Here is a 20,426-nt window from a genome sequence, read left to right as displayed (position 1 = left end):
GATGGATACCACTACCATGGCCAAAGTTAAAAAGACTGACAACAGTTGCCAGAATTCTCATGCACTGGAAACCTATCTGGCAGATTCTTAAAAAGCTAAACAAATAAAAATAACATAATGCATATGATTCAACAATTCCACTGACAGAACAGCATGGATAAATCTAAAAAACATAATGTTAAATGAAAGAAACCAGATATAAAAGGACACATAATGTTTCCTATCATTTGAAATTTCAGAATAGACAAAACTAATCTGAGTTAATACACATTCGAATAGTGGTTATCTCTGGTGGAGAGGGGAGTGCTGACTAAAAAGGACCCAAGGGAACTTTTGGAGGTGATGGAAATGTTCTGTATTTTGATCTGGGTGATGGTTACATGGATGTTTATCTCTGTTCACATTTTTCAATTTGTATACTTAAGTGCATTTTAAACTGTATGCAAATTTCACCTCAGTAAAGCACTGGTTACTATGAAAAAGACCTAATGAACACTGGAGTCTACTAAAAATTTGAATACATGAATTTTGAAAAAGATACTTTTTAAAGTAAAAAAAAGATAATCAGAAGTCTCCTAAAACTCAAAAATTTTAACATACCCCTTAGTAACCACATTTAAAAATTATAACTAAATTTTATAATAAACCACTTTTTATATAATTGTGATATATAATTTATGCTGATCAAAATTCAAAACTTACCAGTGAAGGAGTGTTAAAATTAATTTCTTGAAAGCAGCCATCAAACATTAAACTAAATGTTGGATCTATAGGGAAAAAACATATTTTTAAACATTAAGACCACTAAGGTACTTTCTCTAGTCATACTTTTCTATGAAAGTATTCTATATTTCATCAGTAATGAAAATAAAATATGCAAATTATAAATCATTAAGGAATTGAACTTCTATCTTGACTTTTTAATTAAACTACCATCTCACTTGGGATTAATATGATTTTTATCGATATTTTTAGAGTACAATCATTAACTATCAAACGGGCTATTAATTTCTAAGTAGAGTCTAACACAAACATTTTCCAACAGAAATCCATAGCAGAGATATTCTACTGAATATTTGCAATGACAAATATTAGAAAAGAATGTTATAATACAATATATAGGGAATTCCCTGGTGGTCCAGTGGTTAAGACTCCACGCTCCCAATGCCCAGGTCTGATTCCTGGTCAGGGAACTAGATCCCGCACGTGGCAATGAAGATCCTGCGTGCAGCAACGAAGACCCCATGCAGCCAAAAATAATTAAAAAAAAAAAAAAAAAAAAAGATCTAGAAGCCTCCTCGCTTTAGGGAAAAAAACAGACTTAATTTACCAGCAGACTTCTAAAGGAACATATCTAATTAAAATTAGAAGCTTTCCCCAAATATTTTAACCAAAAGTAATCAATTGTAAAATCACTGGTTACCTACCACTTGTCGTAAGGATTACAGGTCTTTTCGTGGTTGCCATGAATGTTTTGATTGCATTCAAAAACCCAGCATCTTCTTCGAAAATGACATCAACCTAAGAACAAATGGTTATTAGAATATTAATGTAGTAACAATACACTTATTGGATATCTGTTACGTATACACAGTAGATACACTATATGTCTATTAGAGACAGAATTTATGAATTTGTGAACAGTGTGACTTCACACCATGCCGAAAGCTTACAATGTCTTATACTATTAAAAGGGTAAAAGAATTATCAAACATTAAAAACAAAAAAATGCAGTCACCTATAATTGGATAAGCATGGGTCAGAATAATTTCTACAAACACTAAACAGTAACTGAATTGCATTAATCATGTTCCTGAAAAATTCTTCTATGGCTGACAGTTTCATTCACTTTAATTTCAAATAGATACAATTATTCCTGACCTTCTTGGCTATTTTACAGTCCTTTATAGTAAAACATACAGTAATCTTTAGAATAAGCTTTTATCAGGAGGTATCACAAATGTATACCTCTGTAAGCCTACCTCCTCAAACAGAATGAGAGATGTTGCATTTTTCCTGTTGGGTTCCTCAGCCCCAAACTCTTTGACATTTTTATTAGTTGTGTTTGTAGATTTAGTCTGAATAATTGGTTTCTGTTCAAAAGAATTTTTGATTCCTGCATAAATAAAACATTAATATTTTAGATAAAATCAACTTTTAATAGAACACTGGATATTTCCACAGAATAAACTCAAACTGAAATCCATTATCAAAACTGAAACAAACTGGACTTCCCTGGTGGTGCAGTGGTTAAGAATCCGCCTGCCAATGCAGGAGACACGGGTTCAAGCCCTGGTCTGGGAAGATCCCACATGCCACGGAGCAGCTAAGCCCGTGCGCCACAACTACTGAAGCCCACGTGCCTAGAGCCCATGCTCCACAACAGGAGAGGCCACCACAATGAGAAGCCTGCCACTGCAACGAAGAGTAGCCCGGCTCGCTGCAACTAGAGAAAGCCCACGCACAGCAACAAAGATCCAACACAGCCAAAAATAAATAAATAAATAAATTTAATTTAAAAAACAAAAAACTGAAACAAAGTATCAGTACTCCTATATATATGACCTTCAGGGTAACTGAGGTTTAATAAATAGCAATAGGAACTCATGAACTATGATCATATTTTTACGTTATCAGGGTCTCTGTCAATTTAGTATCTTACCTTTATTATTTTCCAGAAGTGCTCCTATTTGTTCATTATTTTTTGGCTTAGAAGACACTTTAAAATAATTTGCCAAAGTTTTAGGTGGAAGTACTCGCTTTGGTCCACTACTTTGTGGTGATGGTGGAGGAAGTTTTCTTGGTGATGTAACAACCTTCTTGGGGGAGATTAATTTTTCTGCCAAAAACAAATTGCACTTAAAGACAAATATTCTAAAAATTAAACAGACGGCAAGATTGAGTTATCCACAGTATATTTCTACTCTTACCAGTTAAAAGGCAAAGGTATAAAAATTCTTTTTCATTCTTACATTCTCTTTACAGTCAAATATTACTGTATTGTTAGTTATTCTACCAGTAGAGAAGACAAAACCAATCATTTGGAAAAGATACTCTTTTCCAAGAAACATATATTCTTGGGCTTCCCTGGTGGCGCAGTGGTTGAGAATCTGCCTGCCAATGCAGGGGACACGGGTTCGAGCCCTGGTCTGGGAAGATCCCACATGCCGTGGAGCAACTAGGCCCGTGAGCCACAACTACTGAGCCTGCGCGTCTAGAGCCTGTGCTCCGCAACAAGAGGGGCCGCGATAGTGAGAGGCCCGTGCACCGCGATGAAGAGTGGCCCCCGCTTGCCGCAACTAGAGAAAGCCCTCGCACAGAAACGAAGACCCAACACAGCCAAAAATAAATAAATAAATAAAAATTAAAAAAAAAAAAAAAAAGAAAGAAACATATATTCTTGAAGCAAAAATCTTCATAATCCCTTAATTCACTCTGTCTACATTTGCTTGAGGTCAGAAGAGGCTGGAGAAAAAGTGATATCGGTACATACTGAGCACATTACAGACTTTCTTGTGCAACTTCAATTTAGCCCACAGTAAACTGATATTGCAAGTAAACGATATGTTTTTCTAGATATGCTATGAAAGATGGATACAAAGTTAAAAAACAAATGGCTGATGTCTACCCTTCAGAAGCCCAACAGCGGCCTGGCATTTATTCCAGAGCATGTCCTTTGCTCCCCTCTAAGTACCCTCATTCAGCCTTTACAAGTGCTAGTTATTATCATATGGACTCAGAGCAGGATCTTCTTTATGTACTAGCATATGTGCACAATTCCATGACTGTGTACTATTCTTTTTTTGTACCCTCATCCCCAGAGATCTTATCATAGACCTTGCATATCATAGGTGTTTGAAAAACTTAGTAAAAATTTTGAGCTTGAAAAAAATTATCATAGATATCACTATCATGTCATAAAAATAGGGCATTTTAGGGACTTCCCTGGTGGTGCAGTGGTTAAGACTCCACGCTCCCAATGCAGGGGGCCAGGGTTCGATCCCTGGTCTGGGAACTAGATCCCACATGCATGCTGCAACTAAGAGTTCACATGCCACAACTAAGGAGCCTGCAAGCCACAACTAAGACCCAATGCAACCAAATAAATAAATAAATATTTTTTAAAAAATAGGGCATTTTAACACCACAAGGAAAGAGGTGTAATCGTAAAAGTATTTTAATATCACTAAAAGTGGGATAACCAGGACTTCCCTGGTGGCTCAGCGGTTGGGAGTCTGCCTGCCAGTGCAGGGGACACGGGTTCGAGCCCTGGTCCGGGAGGATCCCACGTGCCGCGGAGCAACTGGACCCGTGTGCCACAGCTACTGAGCCTGCGCTCTAGAGTCCGCAAGACACAACTACTGAGCCCGCGTGCCACAACTACTGAAGACTGTGCACACCTAGAGCCCGTGCTCCACAAGAGAAGCCACCACAATGAGAAGCCCGCGCACCACAACAAAGAGTAGCCCCCGCTCACCTCAACTAGAGAAAAGCCCGCGCGCAGCAACGAAGACCCAATGCAAACAAATAAATAAATAATTAATTAAAAAAAAAAAAAAAAAAAAAAGTGGGATAACCAGTCGTTATGTATCTCTTGCTATGACACCACAGGAAGCACACAGCCCGGTCTACGCGTGTATGCCAGCACAAAAATGGAAATGAATCTAATCAATCCCACAGATCTAACTGCCAGTTTATAAGAAATACAAGGAAGAGGAATGTGTTAACTGACACCATTAAGATATAATCAGCCAAATCTAGAATGTGAGAAATTTTATGACAAATGACCCATATTCTTCAACAAATAAATGACATGAAAAGAAACGGTGAGGGAGCTGTTAGATTAAATGAAACTTAAGTGACATTAATCAAATGTAAACTGTGGACCTTGTTTGGATCCTGATTTGAACAAACCATTCGCAACAGAAAACTGAAATTAAACTACATATTACATCAAATTAAGGTATATAGCTAATTTTGTTAGGTCTGATCATGATATTGTGTTTATGCTTTTAAAAAAGTCCTTATCAGTTAGAGCTACATATTGAAATATATATACATGAGTAAAATTATGTGATGGTCCTGAGATTTGTTTTAAAAAATAAAGTTCAAGAAAAATGAAAAAGGCATGTGTTTATATATAGGAAAAGAGTAAAAATGAATGGCAAAATTCTAATTATTGGGACTTTACTGGTGGCACAGTGGTTAAGAATCAGCCACCAATGCAGGGGACATGGGTTCGAGCCCTGGTCGGCGAAGATCCCACATGCCGCAGAGCAACTAAGCCCGTGCGCTACAACTACTGAGCCTGCGCTCTAGAGCCCGTGAGCCACAACTACTGAAGCCCATGGGCCTAGAGCCTGTGCTCCACAACAAGAGAAGCCACCACAATGAGAAGCCCACGCATGTGATGAAGAGTAGCCCCTGCGCACCGCAACTAGAGAAAGCCTGCGTGCAGCAACGAAGACCCAATTCAGCCAAAAATAAATAAATAAAATAAATAAATTTATTTTTTTAAAATGCTAATTATTAAAATTCTTTTCTTAGATTTTAATTTTTTAAACATTATAACTTCAGGAAAATAATTTACTTACTTGGTGACTTGCCTATGTTGTAGCTATTAAAAAAACAGGGTTTTTGTGAGTTTACACCTTGCTTGTCTACTTGATGGGACTGAGTAGCTTCCTTCAGCTGAGACAGAATTTGTCTACCACTGCGCTGAGAAGAGGCGTTCACTTCAAATATCTAAAAGAAGAATATATGAAAAAATGGCAGAATGGTTTATGTTTCCTTTTGTTTCAAGGGTAACTATTACATTAACATTCATTCACTAACCTTAAATCCAAGCTCCTGAGCACAAGCATATACCGCAGCAGTTTTCCCCACTCCTGTTGGCCCTGTTATAAGAACAGTATTGCAAAGACGATTCTCTTCATCATCTGAACTGCCTTTAAAGTCTATGCCATCCAATGGATCTGAAAAATCATTCAAATGCACATAAAACAATCGCTTAGGCATCAATTCTGTCTCACCAAACCCAATGACCAAATCCCACAAACTTCTTGCCAATAAATGTTGGAAATTCAATGTACAAAAACTAAAAAACCAAATATAAAATACCAAACAAGCAGCTTTATAAAAATTTTCAGCTAATCTAATTCTAAAAATGTTCAGTGAAATGGAAAAAAATGACTCAAAATACCTTCCTGTTTCTCATCTCTTTTTCCCTTCAAATTCTGTCCTTCTTCCAATTCAGCTCTTCTTTTCCAGTCTTTCAACCAACTACCATAGAAAATGTATGTTAATAAAAATAATTCACAGAATATAGATATCTCTTAGATGATATGTTAAAATGATCGTTGGGGGAAGTGATGGTATATTGTTAGTTTTTAAGAACTCCAAAACATTTTTGAATCAACTATATAGTAAAATAATTTTACATAGACATGAATATTTTAAAATGAAGTAATTTTTGCCTAAATACTCAAGACAATATGTGCAAGGATATTCACTGCAACACTGTTTATATTAGCCTCCAAAAGGAAAAACCTAAAACTACATCAGTAGGGGAAAAGATACCTTATGGTATGTATGCTCACATAAGAAATCAGTACAGAGAAACTATGAAGAACTGGAGTAGATTGTATGGTGACATGAAAGATGTCTAATATATTGATCCAATGCTAAGTATGAGTAGAAAGATTAAGTTCTAGTCTGGAGCTAGACTGAGTTTAAATTCCAGCTCCACCACTTTCTAGCTGTGTGACCTTGGACAAATAACTCAAACTCTCTGGGCTTCATTCCTCATGAGGAACAGTATTTACCCTCATAGGATTGTTCTAAGGATCAAATGAGCTAAGCATGATCAAGTGCTTAGAACAATGCCAATCTCAAAGATTTTATTATTATGGGTCCCAATTCCTTGTATGAAATCCTTTGGGCCAGATGAGTTTTAGAATTCAGGACTTTTCAGATATTAGCAATGTAATTTGGTACATATACCACATAAAACATAATACCCCTAGTGGGTCTGTGGCAGTACATCCATAATCACTGAATATTTCTAGTTAAAAAAATATGAACTCCTACTAAGTGGGACTGATAAAGACTATAATAAACTTCATGTATATAATAAAGTTAATAAACTTTCAATTTCCAGAACTCTTTGGAGGTGGGAATTGTAGACAAAGGATTATTACCTGAATTAGTAGTAATATGATCCTATTTGTTAGGAAGAAAGGAGCAAATATATGCATTAAAATTTTTCTGGACGGTTTTACAAGACACTTTTAATAGTCATTTACCTCTAGGGAGTAGAAACAGGAGAAAAGAGGTACATTTACTTTTCACCGAAAATTCTTCTTCCTTTTTTTTTTTTTTTTTTAAGATTTTACCTTGTGATGTATTATTTTATAATTTCTAGATTTTAGTACAAATAAAATAAATAGTAAAACTAGATTCATAAACTATTTCTCAATTCCTTTACAAATTTTACCAACCTATGTAACTTTCTAATAGCTAGCTCATTGCCTATGAGTTCACCGGAGTTCTGAGGTTGATACTTTTCTGTCCAAAGCATGTCTTCAGTTCCAGAATCTAAAGCAAAAAATATATATTAAAGTATTTTGTTCCTTGGCATAAACATATATTCTTAGGCATTTACATTATTGTTTCATGTAACAATAAGTATTTGTACAAATATTTATATTTACAAATTGCCAAAGAGGCAATTTCAAAACTTAACATTACATTAAAAATTTTTCACATCAAAACCCTTCCCTCTTAAAAGCTAACCACCATAAAATCTTATGACAATAAGATTTAAAAGTATACATTAAAAATTTTAATAATCACCCAAGAAACACAAAATATGAAAAATAATTTGTACTGTAGGAAATAATCTAAAGAACAAATGCAGCATAATTTTCATGGAGCCTCTTCTTGACAACTAAAAGGATACATTAAAACATTCTAGGAGGTCAGCCTGAGTAAACGGAGAGATGCTACACTCCCATTGAGAAGACTTAGGAAGATGCCAGTCCCCTCCAAATTAATCTACATTTTGGTATGCATCTCCCTCTCTTTTTTTTTTGGCCGCACCACGTGTCATTAATCTACATTCTAATGCAAAATCAAAACCCCAGTGGAATTTGTGGGGTAAGGGAATCTATAGTTTATTTAGTGGAATCAATGCATGAAAATAGTTTTAAAAAATGATAGATGGATGGATCTAGAGATTGTCATACTGAGGGAAGTAAGTCAGACACAGAAAGATAAATATCATATGATTATCAATTATATGTAGAATCTAAAAAAAAGGGTACAAATGAACTTACTTACAAAACAGAGGTAGAGTCACAGATGTAGAAAACAAACTTATGGTTACCGGGGGTAAGGGTGGGGAGGGATAAATTGGGAGACTGGGATTGACATATACACACTACTACATATAAAATAGATAAATAATAAGAACCTACTGTATAGCACAGGGAACTCTACTCAATACTGTGTAATGGCCTATCTGGGAAAAGAATCTAAAAAAAGAGTGGATACAGGTATATGTATAACTGATTCACTTTGCTGTACACCTGAAACTAACACAACATTGTAAATCAACCATGCTCCAAGAAAAATTTTAAAAAGGGCTTCCCTGGTGGTGCAGTGGTTAAGAATCTGCCTGCCAATGCAGGGGACACGGGTTTGATCCCTGGCCCGGGAAGATCCCATATGCCACGGAGCAACTAAGCCTGGCCACCACAACTATTGAGTCTGCGCTCTAGAGCCCATGTGCCACAACTACTGAGCCCGCATGCCTAGAGCCTGTGCTCCACAGCAAGAGAAGCCACTGCAATGAGAAGCCCGCGCACCGCAACAAAGAGTAGCCCCTGCTCGCCGCAACTAGAGAAAGCCCGTGCTCAGCAACGAAGACCCAACACAGCCAAAAATAAAAACAAAAAAATTAATTAATTAAAAAAAAATTTAAAAAAAAATTTTTAAATATAGAGGGGCTTCCCTGATGGTGCAGTGGTTAAGAATCTGCCTGCCAATGCAGGGGACACGGGTTCGAGCCCTGGTCCGGGAAGATCCCACATGCTGCGGAGCAACTAAGCCCGTGCGCCACAACTACTGAGCCTGTGCTCTAGAGCCTGTGAGCCACAACTACTGAGCCCGTGTGCCACAACTACTGAAGCCTGTGCACCTAGAGCCCATGCTCCGCAACAAGAGAAGCCACCACAATGAGAAGCCTGCGCACCGCAACGAAGAGTAGCCCCCGCTTACCCCAAGTAGAGAAAGCCAGCGCGCAGCAACGAAGACCCAACGCAGCCAAAAATAAATAAAATAAATAATTAATTAATTTTAAAAAATACAGAGACTTGCTGTACAAATTATCAAAACATAATCTAAATGGATGAATTAATAGAATGCTTCAGAAAAGCTACGTAACCAAATGGGAATATGTCAAAAATATGTGAAACAGGTGTAAAATAATAGAGTGTGATCCCAGGTTTTTTTTTTTTTAATTTATTTGGCTGCACCGGGTCTTAGTTGCAGCCCTCAAGATCTTCGTTGCCGTGTGCGAGATCTTCATTGCGGCATGCGGGATCTTTTTTGTAGCTGCGGCATGCAGGATCTTTAGGTGGGGCATGCGGGATTTTTAGTTGCGGCATGCGGGATCTTCAGTTGCAGCAGGCAGGATCTAGTTCCCTGACCAGGGATTGAACCCGGGCCCCCTGCATTGGGAGCGTGGAGTCTTAACCACTGGACCACCAGGGAAGTCTTCAGGTTTTTAAAAAAGTGTATTTATTTAGGGAAGCACAGAAAAATCAAAGACCAAACAGCGATCTGTTAAACATGGTTATCTGGAAGACTAATCAGTGAGGCTTCCACTTCTTATTTTGTTTGAATGTTGCAATAAGCATATATTAAAAGAGACAGGGGAAAAATGAGAAGTTAAAAACAAAAAACCTCTAGGACCAGAGGGAGAAAGTCTAATTTACCTGGAATAGAAGATACTTCTGATGTAGACTTGTCACCATCTATTATCAGAATATCAGAATCTTCTACGGCTTCTGTTTCCACTTTACACCTTGTACTCAAAGCTGTTCGTTTCTTCCTGGATGTTTTAGGAAATAAACCTTTGGAAGAATCTAGCTTTATCCCACTGGAGTTGTTTCTTTTGTCAAGTTCTTCTAGTTTCCCACTTATCTTTTTTGGACTTTCTGAATACTCATTTGGTTTCTTTCTTTTGGATTTATGATTTTCCATTTCCACTCGTTTCCTTTTGGTTTCTTTTCGACTGACATCGGGCTCTAGTTTTGGACTTTCTATTTGGGGAATTATTGAAATGCATGTGCTTATTAATCAACAAAAAACAAATTTTAATACCCAATAATCTTAATACCACTTCAAAATATCTAATAGCCTTATCACTATAAAATGAAAACGGAAGAATCAAATTGTGGCATACTGAAAGCAAGCTGGATATCTTGTTATTTAGATTGCCTTTTGTACGGGCTATATAAACTACCTCATCTAAGGCTTTCCTTAAATAAATTATTAGTATTTTAACATAATTAAACCTGTCTTTGGGTTGCCAACTCTGGAAGCTGGCAGGGGCTAACACTGTATCACACAAGTTGCTTTACTTTAATTGAACAGCTCTCCTTATCAACCATAAGCAATGTTCTCTCGGTGGTGATCACTTCCAAGAGTCAATGGCTAAGCTTAGTGTTTTCAAAACTGAAATGTTAACAGAAATAATAATTATCACTAACCTTGTTTACGATGACACTCGGAAAGTACCTGGTGCTCAGTTCGCTTTTTTAGAAGCAAAGGGAAGTATTTCCTCAAAGAAAACTCGGGATTTGACCACCTAATTTCCTCCAGCAAAAGATTTCGTACTTCTTCAGTCAAATCCTTCCTTCTCCCCACAAACTGCAATAAAGAATAAAATGCTCAATTAAACCCACATTGTCCATTAATATTAATCAGAATACTACCAACTACTTTCTGTCTATAATAAGTCTATGTCATTGTAGGATTAGCTTTAGTCACTAAATACAACCTCGATGGCAAAGCTGCGTTCGCACAGCTTTAGAAGGACTTGGTTCATTTTTTTTAAAAATATTTATTTGTTTATTTATTTGGTTGCACAAGGTCTTAGTTGCTGCAGGAGGGCTCCTTAGTTGCGGCTCATGGCCTCCTTAGTTGCAGCTCGAGGGCTCCTTAGTTGTGGCATGAGAACTCTTAGTTGCAGCATGCATGTGGGATCTAGTTCCCTGACCAGGGATCGAACCCAGGCCCCCTGCATTGGAAGCGCAGAGTCTTATCCACTGTGCCACCAGGGAAGTCCCTTAGTTCATATTTTTATTGTTCTTTCTTTTCAACTAATTGTATTTTACACATTTATTAGATTATAATTCTGACTGATAAAGTATCTAAATGTGCTATATAATCTAATATTCTTTTGAAACTGGCTATCATTAATTCTTAGTATGTTTTTAAAGGTCTAGGAGTATTTAAAAGAGATATGTACTTCAATTGGGATTTATTTTTTAAAACTGGACTCTAGGAAGAGATGAATTTTAGGCCACAACAGTAAATATCCAAAATTTTTTCCCTCTGAAACATATGAAGGAAACTTCCTACAATGGATGACCGCTCTCATACTTACCACAACAGCAGAATTATTACTTTTTGAATTTGAATTTAATGTTGAAAATTCACCAAGAGCCATGACACATTTTGAGAGATCTATTACTTTAGTATTCAGTTCTTTAAGTTTAGTTAAAAGAGGACAAGTGGGTGGTTTCAAATGCCACAAATGGCACCCTAAAGAAAAACAGAAAAATTATGTTAATTACCTTCATTCATATCCTTATGCATTTATCAAGTACCAACTAAATAAACATGAGAAGACTCGACAACAACTATGTAGTTAACACAAAAGTACCAAAACTCAAATGAGTATACAGGAAATAATACCCTCACCTCCAACAAATACAATTCATAAAAATTACCCAGTCTTCCCTCCCAATTGTTAAAAATAAGCAAATATTAGCATATTTTCTTTTCTTTTTAAATCAACCTTGCTAATCAGGTTAAAAATTTCAGGGGCAGTTAGCATCCTGAAATCCAGATTCTGTTACTAGGTGAGCGTGGGCATGATCCTAAGGAAAAGCGTAACTAACTTCTGTAATTGAACGTACTATTAGAAAATGCTTTATAAAACTGAACTAGGGACTTCCCTGGTGGTCCAGTGGTTAAGAATCCACCTTCCAATGCAGGGGATGCAGGTTCGATCCCTGGTCGGGGAACTAAGATCCCACATGCTGTGGGGCAAGTAAGCCCAGACGCCACAACTACTGAGCTCGCACGCCTCAACTAGAGAGTCTGCATGCGCAAAACTACAGAGCCCACACACTCGGGAGTCCACTGGACCACAACTACAGAGCCTGTGTGCTCTGGAGCCCGTGCACCACAACTAGAGGGAAGCCCACGTGCTGCAACGAGGAGCCCACGCGCCACAGTGGAGGATCCCACGTGCCACAACGAAGATCCCGCGTGCCGCAACGAAGACCCAACGCACCAAAAAAGAAAATTAAATAAATAAATATTTTTTTAAAAAAAGAACTGAACTAGTAAAAGTAACAAGAAAGGCTTCATCAACAGAATGGCCAGTAGCAGAACTGGGAAAAAAAGAAAAGTGGAATATTACTAGAAAGACTGACTGGGAAGTTCCCCATAAAAGAGAGGCTAGGGCTTCCCTGGTGGCGCAGTGGTTGAGAGTCTGCCTGCAGATGCAGGGGACACGGGTTCGAGCCCTGGTCTGGGAGGATCCCACACGCCGCAGAGCAACTGGGCCCGTGAGCCACAACTACTGAGCCTGCGCATCTGGAGCCTGTGCTCTGCAACAAGAGAGGCCACGACAGTGAGAGGCCCGCACACCGCGATGAAGGGTGGCCCCCGCTTGCCGCAACTGGAGAAAGCCCTCGCACAGAAACGAAGACCCAACACAGCCAAAAATAAATAAATAAATAAATAAATAATAATCAAAATACCAAGAACCTCCCACATATTACATGTTATAAAAAAAAAAAAAGAGAGAGGCTAAACAAAACTCAAAAACTATCAAGGTCAGAAACATAAAAGGAAAAGAAAGGAGAACAGAACGTAGTGAACATTTCATGAGTAGAGGGAATAGACCAAACCAAACCACAAAGCCAGCTGAGAAGAATATAACTGTTTTTGTGCTGACAAAAACACTCTAGGTAGGAACAACAACAAAGCAAAGATAGAAGGCTTTGTACATTAACAGTAATTAAAAACTACATAAGTAAAGTAGGACTATGGTTGCCACAGCACTTGGATCCAAAGAGAATTAGCTCAGGATCAAGCTAACACCACCTTACATGGCTTGGGCAAACAGCTCGCTCTCGTGCACGGTGCATGTGAGAAAAGAGCGAACTAGAGCAATGGAGCACTGCTCCCTGTTACCAATTCCAGGAGATAGCCCACAAGATACTTCTGTGGTACTAAACAGCACAAGCTGTTCTGGAAAGGAGGCAAACAGATTTCCCTTGAACAGTGAACGGTAGACTGGACAAAGACAGGGCTGGAGCTCCTCTGAGAAATTCTTAAAGATGATCTGTTCACACACAGGCTATGATTTCAGAAGGGAACTGCCTTTTTAGAACACAGCGCCTGTCTGGACAGCATTCACTTAAGGGCCCACACACGTGCCTGCCCTCCCCTAGCATCAGGGGTAAGGGCTGAGGATGCCTTTGGCTTTCTTGCCCCACCCCCTTCCTCAGTCCAAGGCTGAAGAAGAGAGGATAAAACACTAAATTCCCACAAAAATCCCCATAAGAATTATACCTAAACCTTTGTCTCACCTTAAACCAACTTACATAGTTTCATATTACTACTAACATTTAAAAATATTTCATAGTAATAAACTCACCATCATCTTTTTGCTGAATATGAACGACGCTCTGGAAACTGGTACTCACTGCATTGTACACATCTAACGCAGCAGCTTTCTTTGCAATTTGTCGTTTCAACAAATCTGGCAAACCACTCATTAGAAAGTCACGCTTTGCTTTAAACTGCACATCACAAGCCTGAGGCTTTTCAGCTGCATCTTGACTTTTAACAAAATGATGTGAGAAAAGGAGAGCTAAGGTTATAAACACTTAAAAAAATAAACTAACTGTACAATAAATACTTCTTAATTTTATTTGAAAAAATTTAATCAGCTACCTGAGATGTTAGCTGGTCAAATTCTTTTTCTGCTTATCATAAAAACGAAAGTCTTTCAGTGTTAAAAAAAATTAAATAAAAATAAGTATATACAGAAAATAATGTCTTGAAGGACATCCACCAAAATGTCTTTGTCTTCCTTTTTTTATTTAAACATACATTTATATTATAATCAGAAAACAAAATCAGTGCCACATTTCTAAAAGTTAATACAAGAACTTCTAAGGTAATATTGTTTCCAATACAATAGCAGGAACCTTGAGGCCCTTATTATTGATGTCTCAGTTTCACCTGGCTTATCTTGTATTGCTAATCATAAGAATCTTGACTTTAGCGGGAGGGTGGTGAAAGGGTAGAGGAGGATGGGATGATGGAGTGGCGGAGGGGAGAGAGAGCGTGGTGCTGGTCTATCACAGCTTATACACCCTTCCTAGCCTGCCATATATAGAGTGAGGACTGTAATATTCTCTGCAAACTGAAATTTGGGTTGGTAATTAAGAAGAGGCTTCAAAAATTTCTATTCCTTTCCAGTTTGAGAGAAATGAAGAAAAGATGAGATCTAAAGCCAGACTGAAGAGATTAATCTCAGAAAAGAGGAGGTGTACCTTTTTGACTATTAACTGGAGGGAAGGACGAAAAGATGGGTGAAGTAGCTATATTAGTATGTGCCTATAGCGGAAGGTAAACTTTAAGGAGGGGGTACAAGGTACTAATAAAAAATATACACACATATATTATATACACAGTGAGAAATAGTTTTGGATGTGTGTGTGTGTATTTCCTAGCTTTATCTGCTGAGAAAGCCTAGAAGCACTGATACCTCAGGAGCATTAGGTAAAATAAGCACCTCCACTAAAAGGAACCAGGGCTCCTTGGAGAAGAGGCTAATTACAGAGCTGGGGCAGGGCAAATAAAAGATGAGCCTGGAATCTGCCTGCCAATGCAGGGGACACGGGTTCGAGCCCTGGTCTGGGAGGATCCCACATGCCGCAGAGCAACTAGGCCCGTGAGCCACAACTACTGAGCCTGCGCGTCTGGAGCTTGTGCTCCGCAACAGGAGAGGCCGCGACAGTGAGAGGCCCGCGCACCGCAATGAAGAGTGGCCCCCGCTCGCTGCAACTAGAGAAAGCCCTCACGCAGAAACGAAGACCCAACACAGCCAAAAATAAATAAATAAATAAATTAATTAATTAAAAAAAAAAAAAAAAAAAAGATGAGCCTGGAATATCTTTGTGTTCAAACAAGTAAGAAATGCTCAATAAATGATGAGTATGTGTCAAAGGGGCATAGAAACCAAGCTGAAGGGCTTCCAATGGCCAAATTAGAAGCAATTTGAGCATTAAAATTATTAATGGATTAAAACCCAGAGAATAAAACAGGAATCCATGAGTAAATAGGTAAATACTGGAAACAACCCAAATGGCCACCAATAAAAGAATAAATTGTGGTAAATATATTCATATAAGGAATACTATTCAGCAATAAAAAAGAATAGACTACTGATATACTTTGACTGAAAGAAGCCAGAGACAAAAGTGCACCTCCTGTATGATTTCATTTCTATGAAATTCTAGAAAAGGCAAACTAATCTATACCAACAGAAAGCAGATCACAGGTTGCATGGCATTGGCAGTGGAAGGCAGGGATGAACTGCAAAGAGGCAAAAGGGAATTTGTGAGTGATGAAATGTTCTCTATTGTGGTGGCGATCACACAGATGTGTACATTTGTTAAAGCTCAAACTGTTTACTTAATATGGGTGCACATGATTGTACGTACGTTATACCTGAATAAAGTTGATTTTAAAAAGTATATGTGTACTGAGCAAGAGCAGTTAGGCACAAAACAATATATAAAGTTTACGTGAAGTTCTAAAACAGACAAGACTAACCCATGGCAACAGAAGTCAAACTAATTGATGGTAATAGAAATCAGAATAGTGGTAACCTTTTGTTGTGGTGGTGATGGTGGTGATACAGAAAAAGAGTAAGTAACCATTAGGGAGTAAAAGAAAGATGTTATATCTTGATATAGTGTACTTATCAAAACTGTATGCTTAAGATTTGTGCATTTAACAATATGTAATTATTCCTCAATAAAATTGAAACAGGAAAAAAAAAATAACCTGAACTCATGTCTCTAAACCTGGTCTTCTTCCATCGTGCCATCTACTGGCACAGACCAGAACTTAAGTGTCATCCTTCTACCTTCGTCTCTCCCACCCCCAGCCCCCGTGTCTAATTAATCAAGGGTTCTTAAATTTATCTCCTAAAATCTTTTCATACATCATCTCCAGCATCTGAGTCCACACCTCCATCATCTCACACCCAAACCCTTGCATCCATTCTAGTCCCTCCTCCATCCCATTCTCTGTACAATAGCCAAATTAATCCAGCAGTCAAATTAAACTTTCAAAATCCAAATGTTTATGTCCATACTCCTGTTTAAAACCCTCTGATTGCTTCTCATTGCTCTTAGCATAGTGACAAAATTCGTTCATAAGGGCCCCACCCACGTGGGCTGGCAGCCACCTCTCCAGCGTAATCTCATTTCTCTCACCCGTGCTGTTTATGCTCAAGTCACACTGGCATTCCTTCAACCTCCGGTATTTACCACGCTCCTTCCAGCCACAGGGACTCTGTAGATGGTCCCTCTGGCTGGACCACTGCTCCTCCCCCTGATGAACTCCTGCTCATCCTTCAGTTCAGATGCCATTTCCTCAGAAAATCCTTTCTTGACCAGACCAAATCTACTCAACAAACTTTTAATAGACCTTTGTACCTCTCCTTCTTAGCACACTGCAATTTTTCATTTGTTGGCCCAATTAATGTTTAATCAGAGATTGTCTTTCCTCTAGGGTATAAGCCTCCTGAGGACAGGTAATGTGTCTTATTCCCCATGACATTCCTAGTACCAAAAACAGCACCTGCTACATAGTAGGTATTTAAATTTTTACTGAACAAGTTCATAAATCAGCTTTTTGCTATTTTTGGTTTGCTTGTTTATTTTTCCACTGTTTTGTCTAGAGATGGACACAAAATGTTTGCAAAAGACCAAGATCTTCAAATTGCAGTTGTAGCATTGTCAATATTGTCATCTGTTAAAATGGATTTATGAAAGCTTCAAATGATAACTTAAATGCTTTCTCATCAAAGTAAATGAATGCAAAACATATTCCATGAAATATTTTGGCATTTTAAAATTTGTATCAGACTGACCTGCTTTCATCAAAACCAAGGACAGGATCAGCTGTTTTCTGAGCCTTTCTAGTAAGAAATAAAGGCGCGACTTTCACTTTTCCTTAGAAAAATAAATGCTTAGGTTAGTATCAAGGTTCACCATCTCCACTTACCTCTAGCTACTTTTAAAACTTTAAAAAAAATTTTTTAATTAAAAAATTTTCTATAATGAGCTGATCTCTCAACCTGGCAAAATCAATATCAGAATCTCTTGGGGAGCTTCTTTTTAAACTACAGATTCCCACAACCCACCTCTGGAGATTCTCAGTCAGTATGTCTAGGGAAGGACCTAAGGATTTAAAAATTTTTTTAATTTACCAGATGATTTTGATGATCAGTCAGCTTTGGGAACCACTAAGTTAACTGAGGCTAAATAGATACAAAGAAATGCAATCACTTAAAATACACTCAGTTAACTTTTGTAAAACTCTTCACTACATTATAACTTTACTCATTTACTCATTAAAATAAAAATATTTAACATAATTAAAAGGTTATATTTTATAAGACAAGAGATTAAATCAAAACGAGATAAAATTAAAATTCAGAACAATATAATCCCCCCAAAACATTCTAATGTTCATCATCAAGTTATCAAATCTGATTACCAGGGACATTTTTAGGAGTCTTGTTAAGTTTTTTTCCTAACACATCATTCAGACACTGAAGTTTCTTCTGATTTTTCTCAGGATGCCTTAAAGGAGTAGGACGTGAACCTGTTATTACAGAGTCCTAAGACAGAGTAAGAAAAAAAATTTTTAATAACATACAATTAATGTTATTAAAATTTCAAAAGGATTACAGTGCTAGAAGCCATGACAAGACAATCACATTAGCAACTCCATACATCTCCCTGTCAGAAACTAACACGGAAAACACAGGATATGAATGGCAATAGTCTGTGCTTATATCATACACGTTCACGTGATCAAAGAGTGGATTTATTATGACCATGGGTTTTCTTTTTTAAAGAAGAAACTAACAGACTATATTGCAGATAAAAGAATCAATACAACCAAGCTATAAAAATTATGGCTATTCCCTTTCAGAACTATACAACCTAGATATGTATTAGATGAAGTCTGGTAAGTTCTCATGTGGTCAGCATACATCTATTGAGCATCTACTATGTGTTAGGCAATACAGCAGGCACTGGGAACACACAAAAAAATGAAACTCTAGAGTTGGTGACAAGTTTACACCAGGGTCTAGGGGACAGAGGGAGAGCTAATCTACGAGTAAATAGTTTAACTAGTGAGCTTCCCTGGTGGCGCAGTGGTTAAGAATCCGCCTGCCAATGAAGGGGACGCAGGTTCGAGCCCTGGTCCAGTAAGATCCCACATGCCCGCAGAGCAGCTAAGCCCGTGCACCACAACTACTGAGCCTGTGCTTTAGAGCCCGCGAGCCACAACTGCTGAGCCCACATGCTACAACTACTGAAGCCCGCATGCCTAGAGCCTGTGCTCCGCAACAAGAGAAGCCACCGAGATGAGAAGCCCACACACCACAACGAAGAGTAGCCCCCGCTCGCCACAACTAAAGAAAGCCCGTGTGCAGCATCGAAGACCCAAAGCAGCCAAAAATAAATGAATAAATAAATAAATTTATTTAAAAAAATAGTTTAACTAGTTATAATACAGTATAGTGAAAGTAATACTGACTAAAATACAAAAAAAAAAAACCCCATGAAAGTAAATTAAAGTACATATAGGGAAGGAAACTATTTGACTTGAAGGCATCAGCAAAGCTTTCAAGAGGAGGTAGTCGATTATTCACAGCATTTTTCATAGCCGAAAAGTGGAAACAACCCAAATGTCCATCAACTGATGAATGGGTAAATCAAATGTGGTATTTCCATATAATGGGGTGTTATTTGGTTAAAAAAAGAAACAAAATACTGATTCTACAACATGGAAGAACCTTTAAAACATTATGCTAAATGACAGAAGCCAGATACGAAGGACACATATGGTAGGATACCATTTATATTAAATGTCCAGAATAGGCAAATCTATAGAGACAGAAGGTAGTGTTTGGCTAGGGCTGGGGGAGGGGAGATAGGAAGGTGACACCTAAGGAGAATGAGGGTTCTTTTGTGGGTAACGAAATATTCTAAAACTGACTGTGGTGATGAATGCACAACTCTGTGAATATATTAAAAGTGACTGAATTGCACACTTTAAATAAATCATGTTATTATATTTTTTTAAAAAAGAGAGAGAGATGGTGGCATAATTTAGCAGGATCTTAAACTTTGAGTAGGAATTCCTCAGGTAGAAGAGAGTACCTAATATACATTTTACACTGAATCTACAAACTGAAAAAAGTAAAAATTGCAGCCTTTGGGGCAAAATGAATAATTTAGTATGACAGAGCAAAAAGTGTGTGTTTGGGGAAGGGGGGTTGTTTTGAGGAAAAGGAGGAGCTAGTTCAGCCTAAGAAGGATCTTGAATGACTTGATAAGGATTCCAAGTGTATTCTGTAGGCAAAAGAGAGCCAAAGCCTTTGAAAAGAGAATGGAAAATGATATTTTTTCTACCACCTCAGGGCTTCCTACAATTCTACCTTATAATTTTATAACGGTTTCCTTCTCCCATTTCAAACAGAAGAACAGAATTTATATCAATAAACATTTGTAATACTTACTTCTGTTTCTGACCTTTCAGGGAGCATCTGACGTCTGGACGAACGCCTTAAAGGTGTCACTATTTCTTCAGTAGCTTTTGACCTACTAATGTGTAAAGCTTTTGCTTTTTCAATCAATTGTTTTGCTTTGGATACATTTTTTGAAGCACTGCTTACCTAAACACAAATGTGAAATAATAATTCAGGTTACTGGCAAATATTTTATATTTAATAATAGAAAAAAAAAGAAAAGGCAAACCTTTAAAGACAGTAAAAAGATCAGTAGTTGCCAGGGAAAAAG

At 37.7% G+C, this 20,426-nt stretch overlaps 1 protein-coding gene across 1 annotated transcript in view; it reads right to left on the bottom strand.

Annotated features, from left to right (window-relative positions):
- Window positions 1–20,426, bottom strand: part of ATAD5 (ATPase family AAA domain containing 5) — a 39,476-nt gene that overhangs the window by 10,015 nt on the left and 9,035 nt on the right. Inside the window, exons 4-18 of the mRNA XM_061176038.1 lie at window positions 20,147–20,302; window positions 18,109–18,232; window positions 17,480–17,561; window positions 13,964–14,148; window positions 11,675–11,832; window positions 10,776–10,935; window positions 10,137–10,325; window positions 7,500–7,596; window positions 6,203–6,282; window positions 5,836–5,975; window positions 5,595–5,745; window positions 2,663–2,839; window positions 1,983–2,116; window positions 1,428–1,521; window positions 703–767 (exon numbers count right to left, since the gene is read on the bottom strand). Coding sequence (XP_061032021.1) covers window positions 703–767; window positions 1,428–1,521; window positions 1,983–2,116; window positions 2,663–2,839; window positions 5,595–5,745; window positions 5,836–5,975; window positions 6,203–6,282; window positions 7,500–7,596; window positions 10,137–10,325; window positions 10,776–10,935; window positions 11,675–11,832; window positions 13,964–14,148; window positions 17,480–17,561; window positions 18,109–18,232; window positions 20,147–20,302 — 1,992 coding nt within the window. The remainder of the gene's footprint in view (window positions 1–702; window positions 768–1,427; window positions 1,522–1,982; window positions 2,117–2,662; window positions 2,840–5,594; window positions 5,746–5,835; window positions 5,976–6,202; window positions 6,283–7,499; window positions 7,597–10,136; window positions 10,326–10,775; window positions 10,936–11,674; window positions 11,833–13,963; window positions 14,149–17,479; window positions 17,562–18,108; window positions 18,233–20,146; window positions 20,303–20,426) is intronic.

Source organism: Eubalaena glacialis, chromosome 19, assembly GCF_028564815.1.
Source record: "Eubalaena glacialis isolate mEubGla1 chromosome 19, mEubGla1.1.hap2.+ XY, whole genome shotgun sequence".
NCBI classification, from domain to species: Eukaryota; Metazoa; Chordata; class Mammalia; order Artiodactyla; family Balaenidae; genus Eubalaena; species Eubalaena glacialis.
The sequence above is the reverse complement of the archived record's forward strand: the minus strand, read 5'-3'. Positions and strand labels throughout refer to the sequence as shown.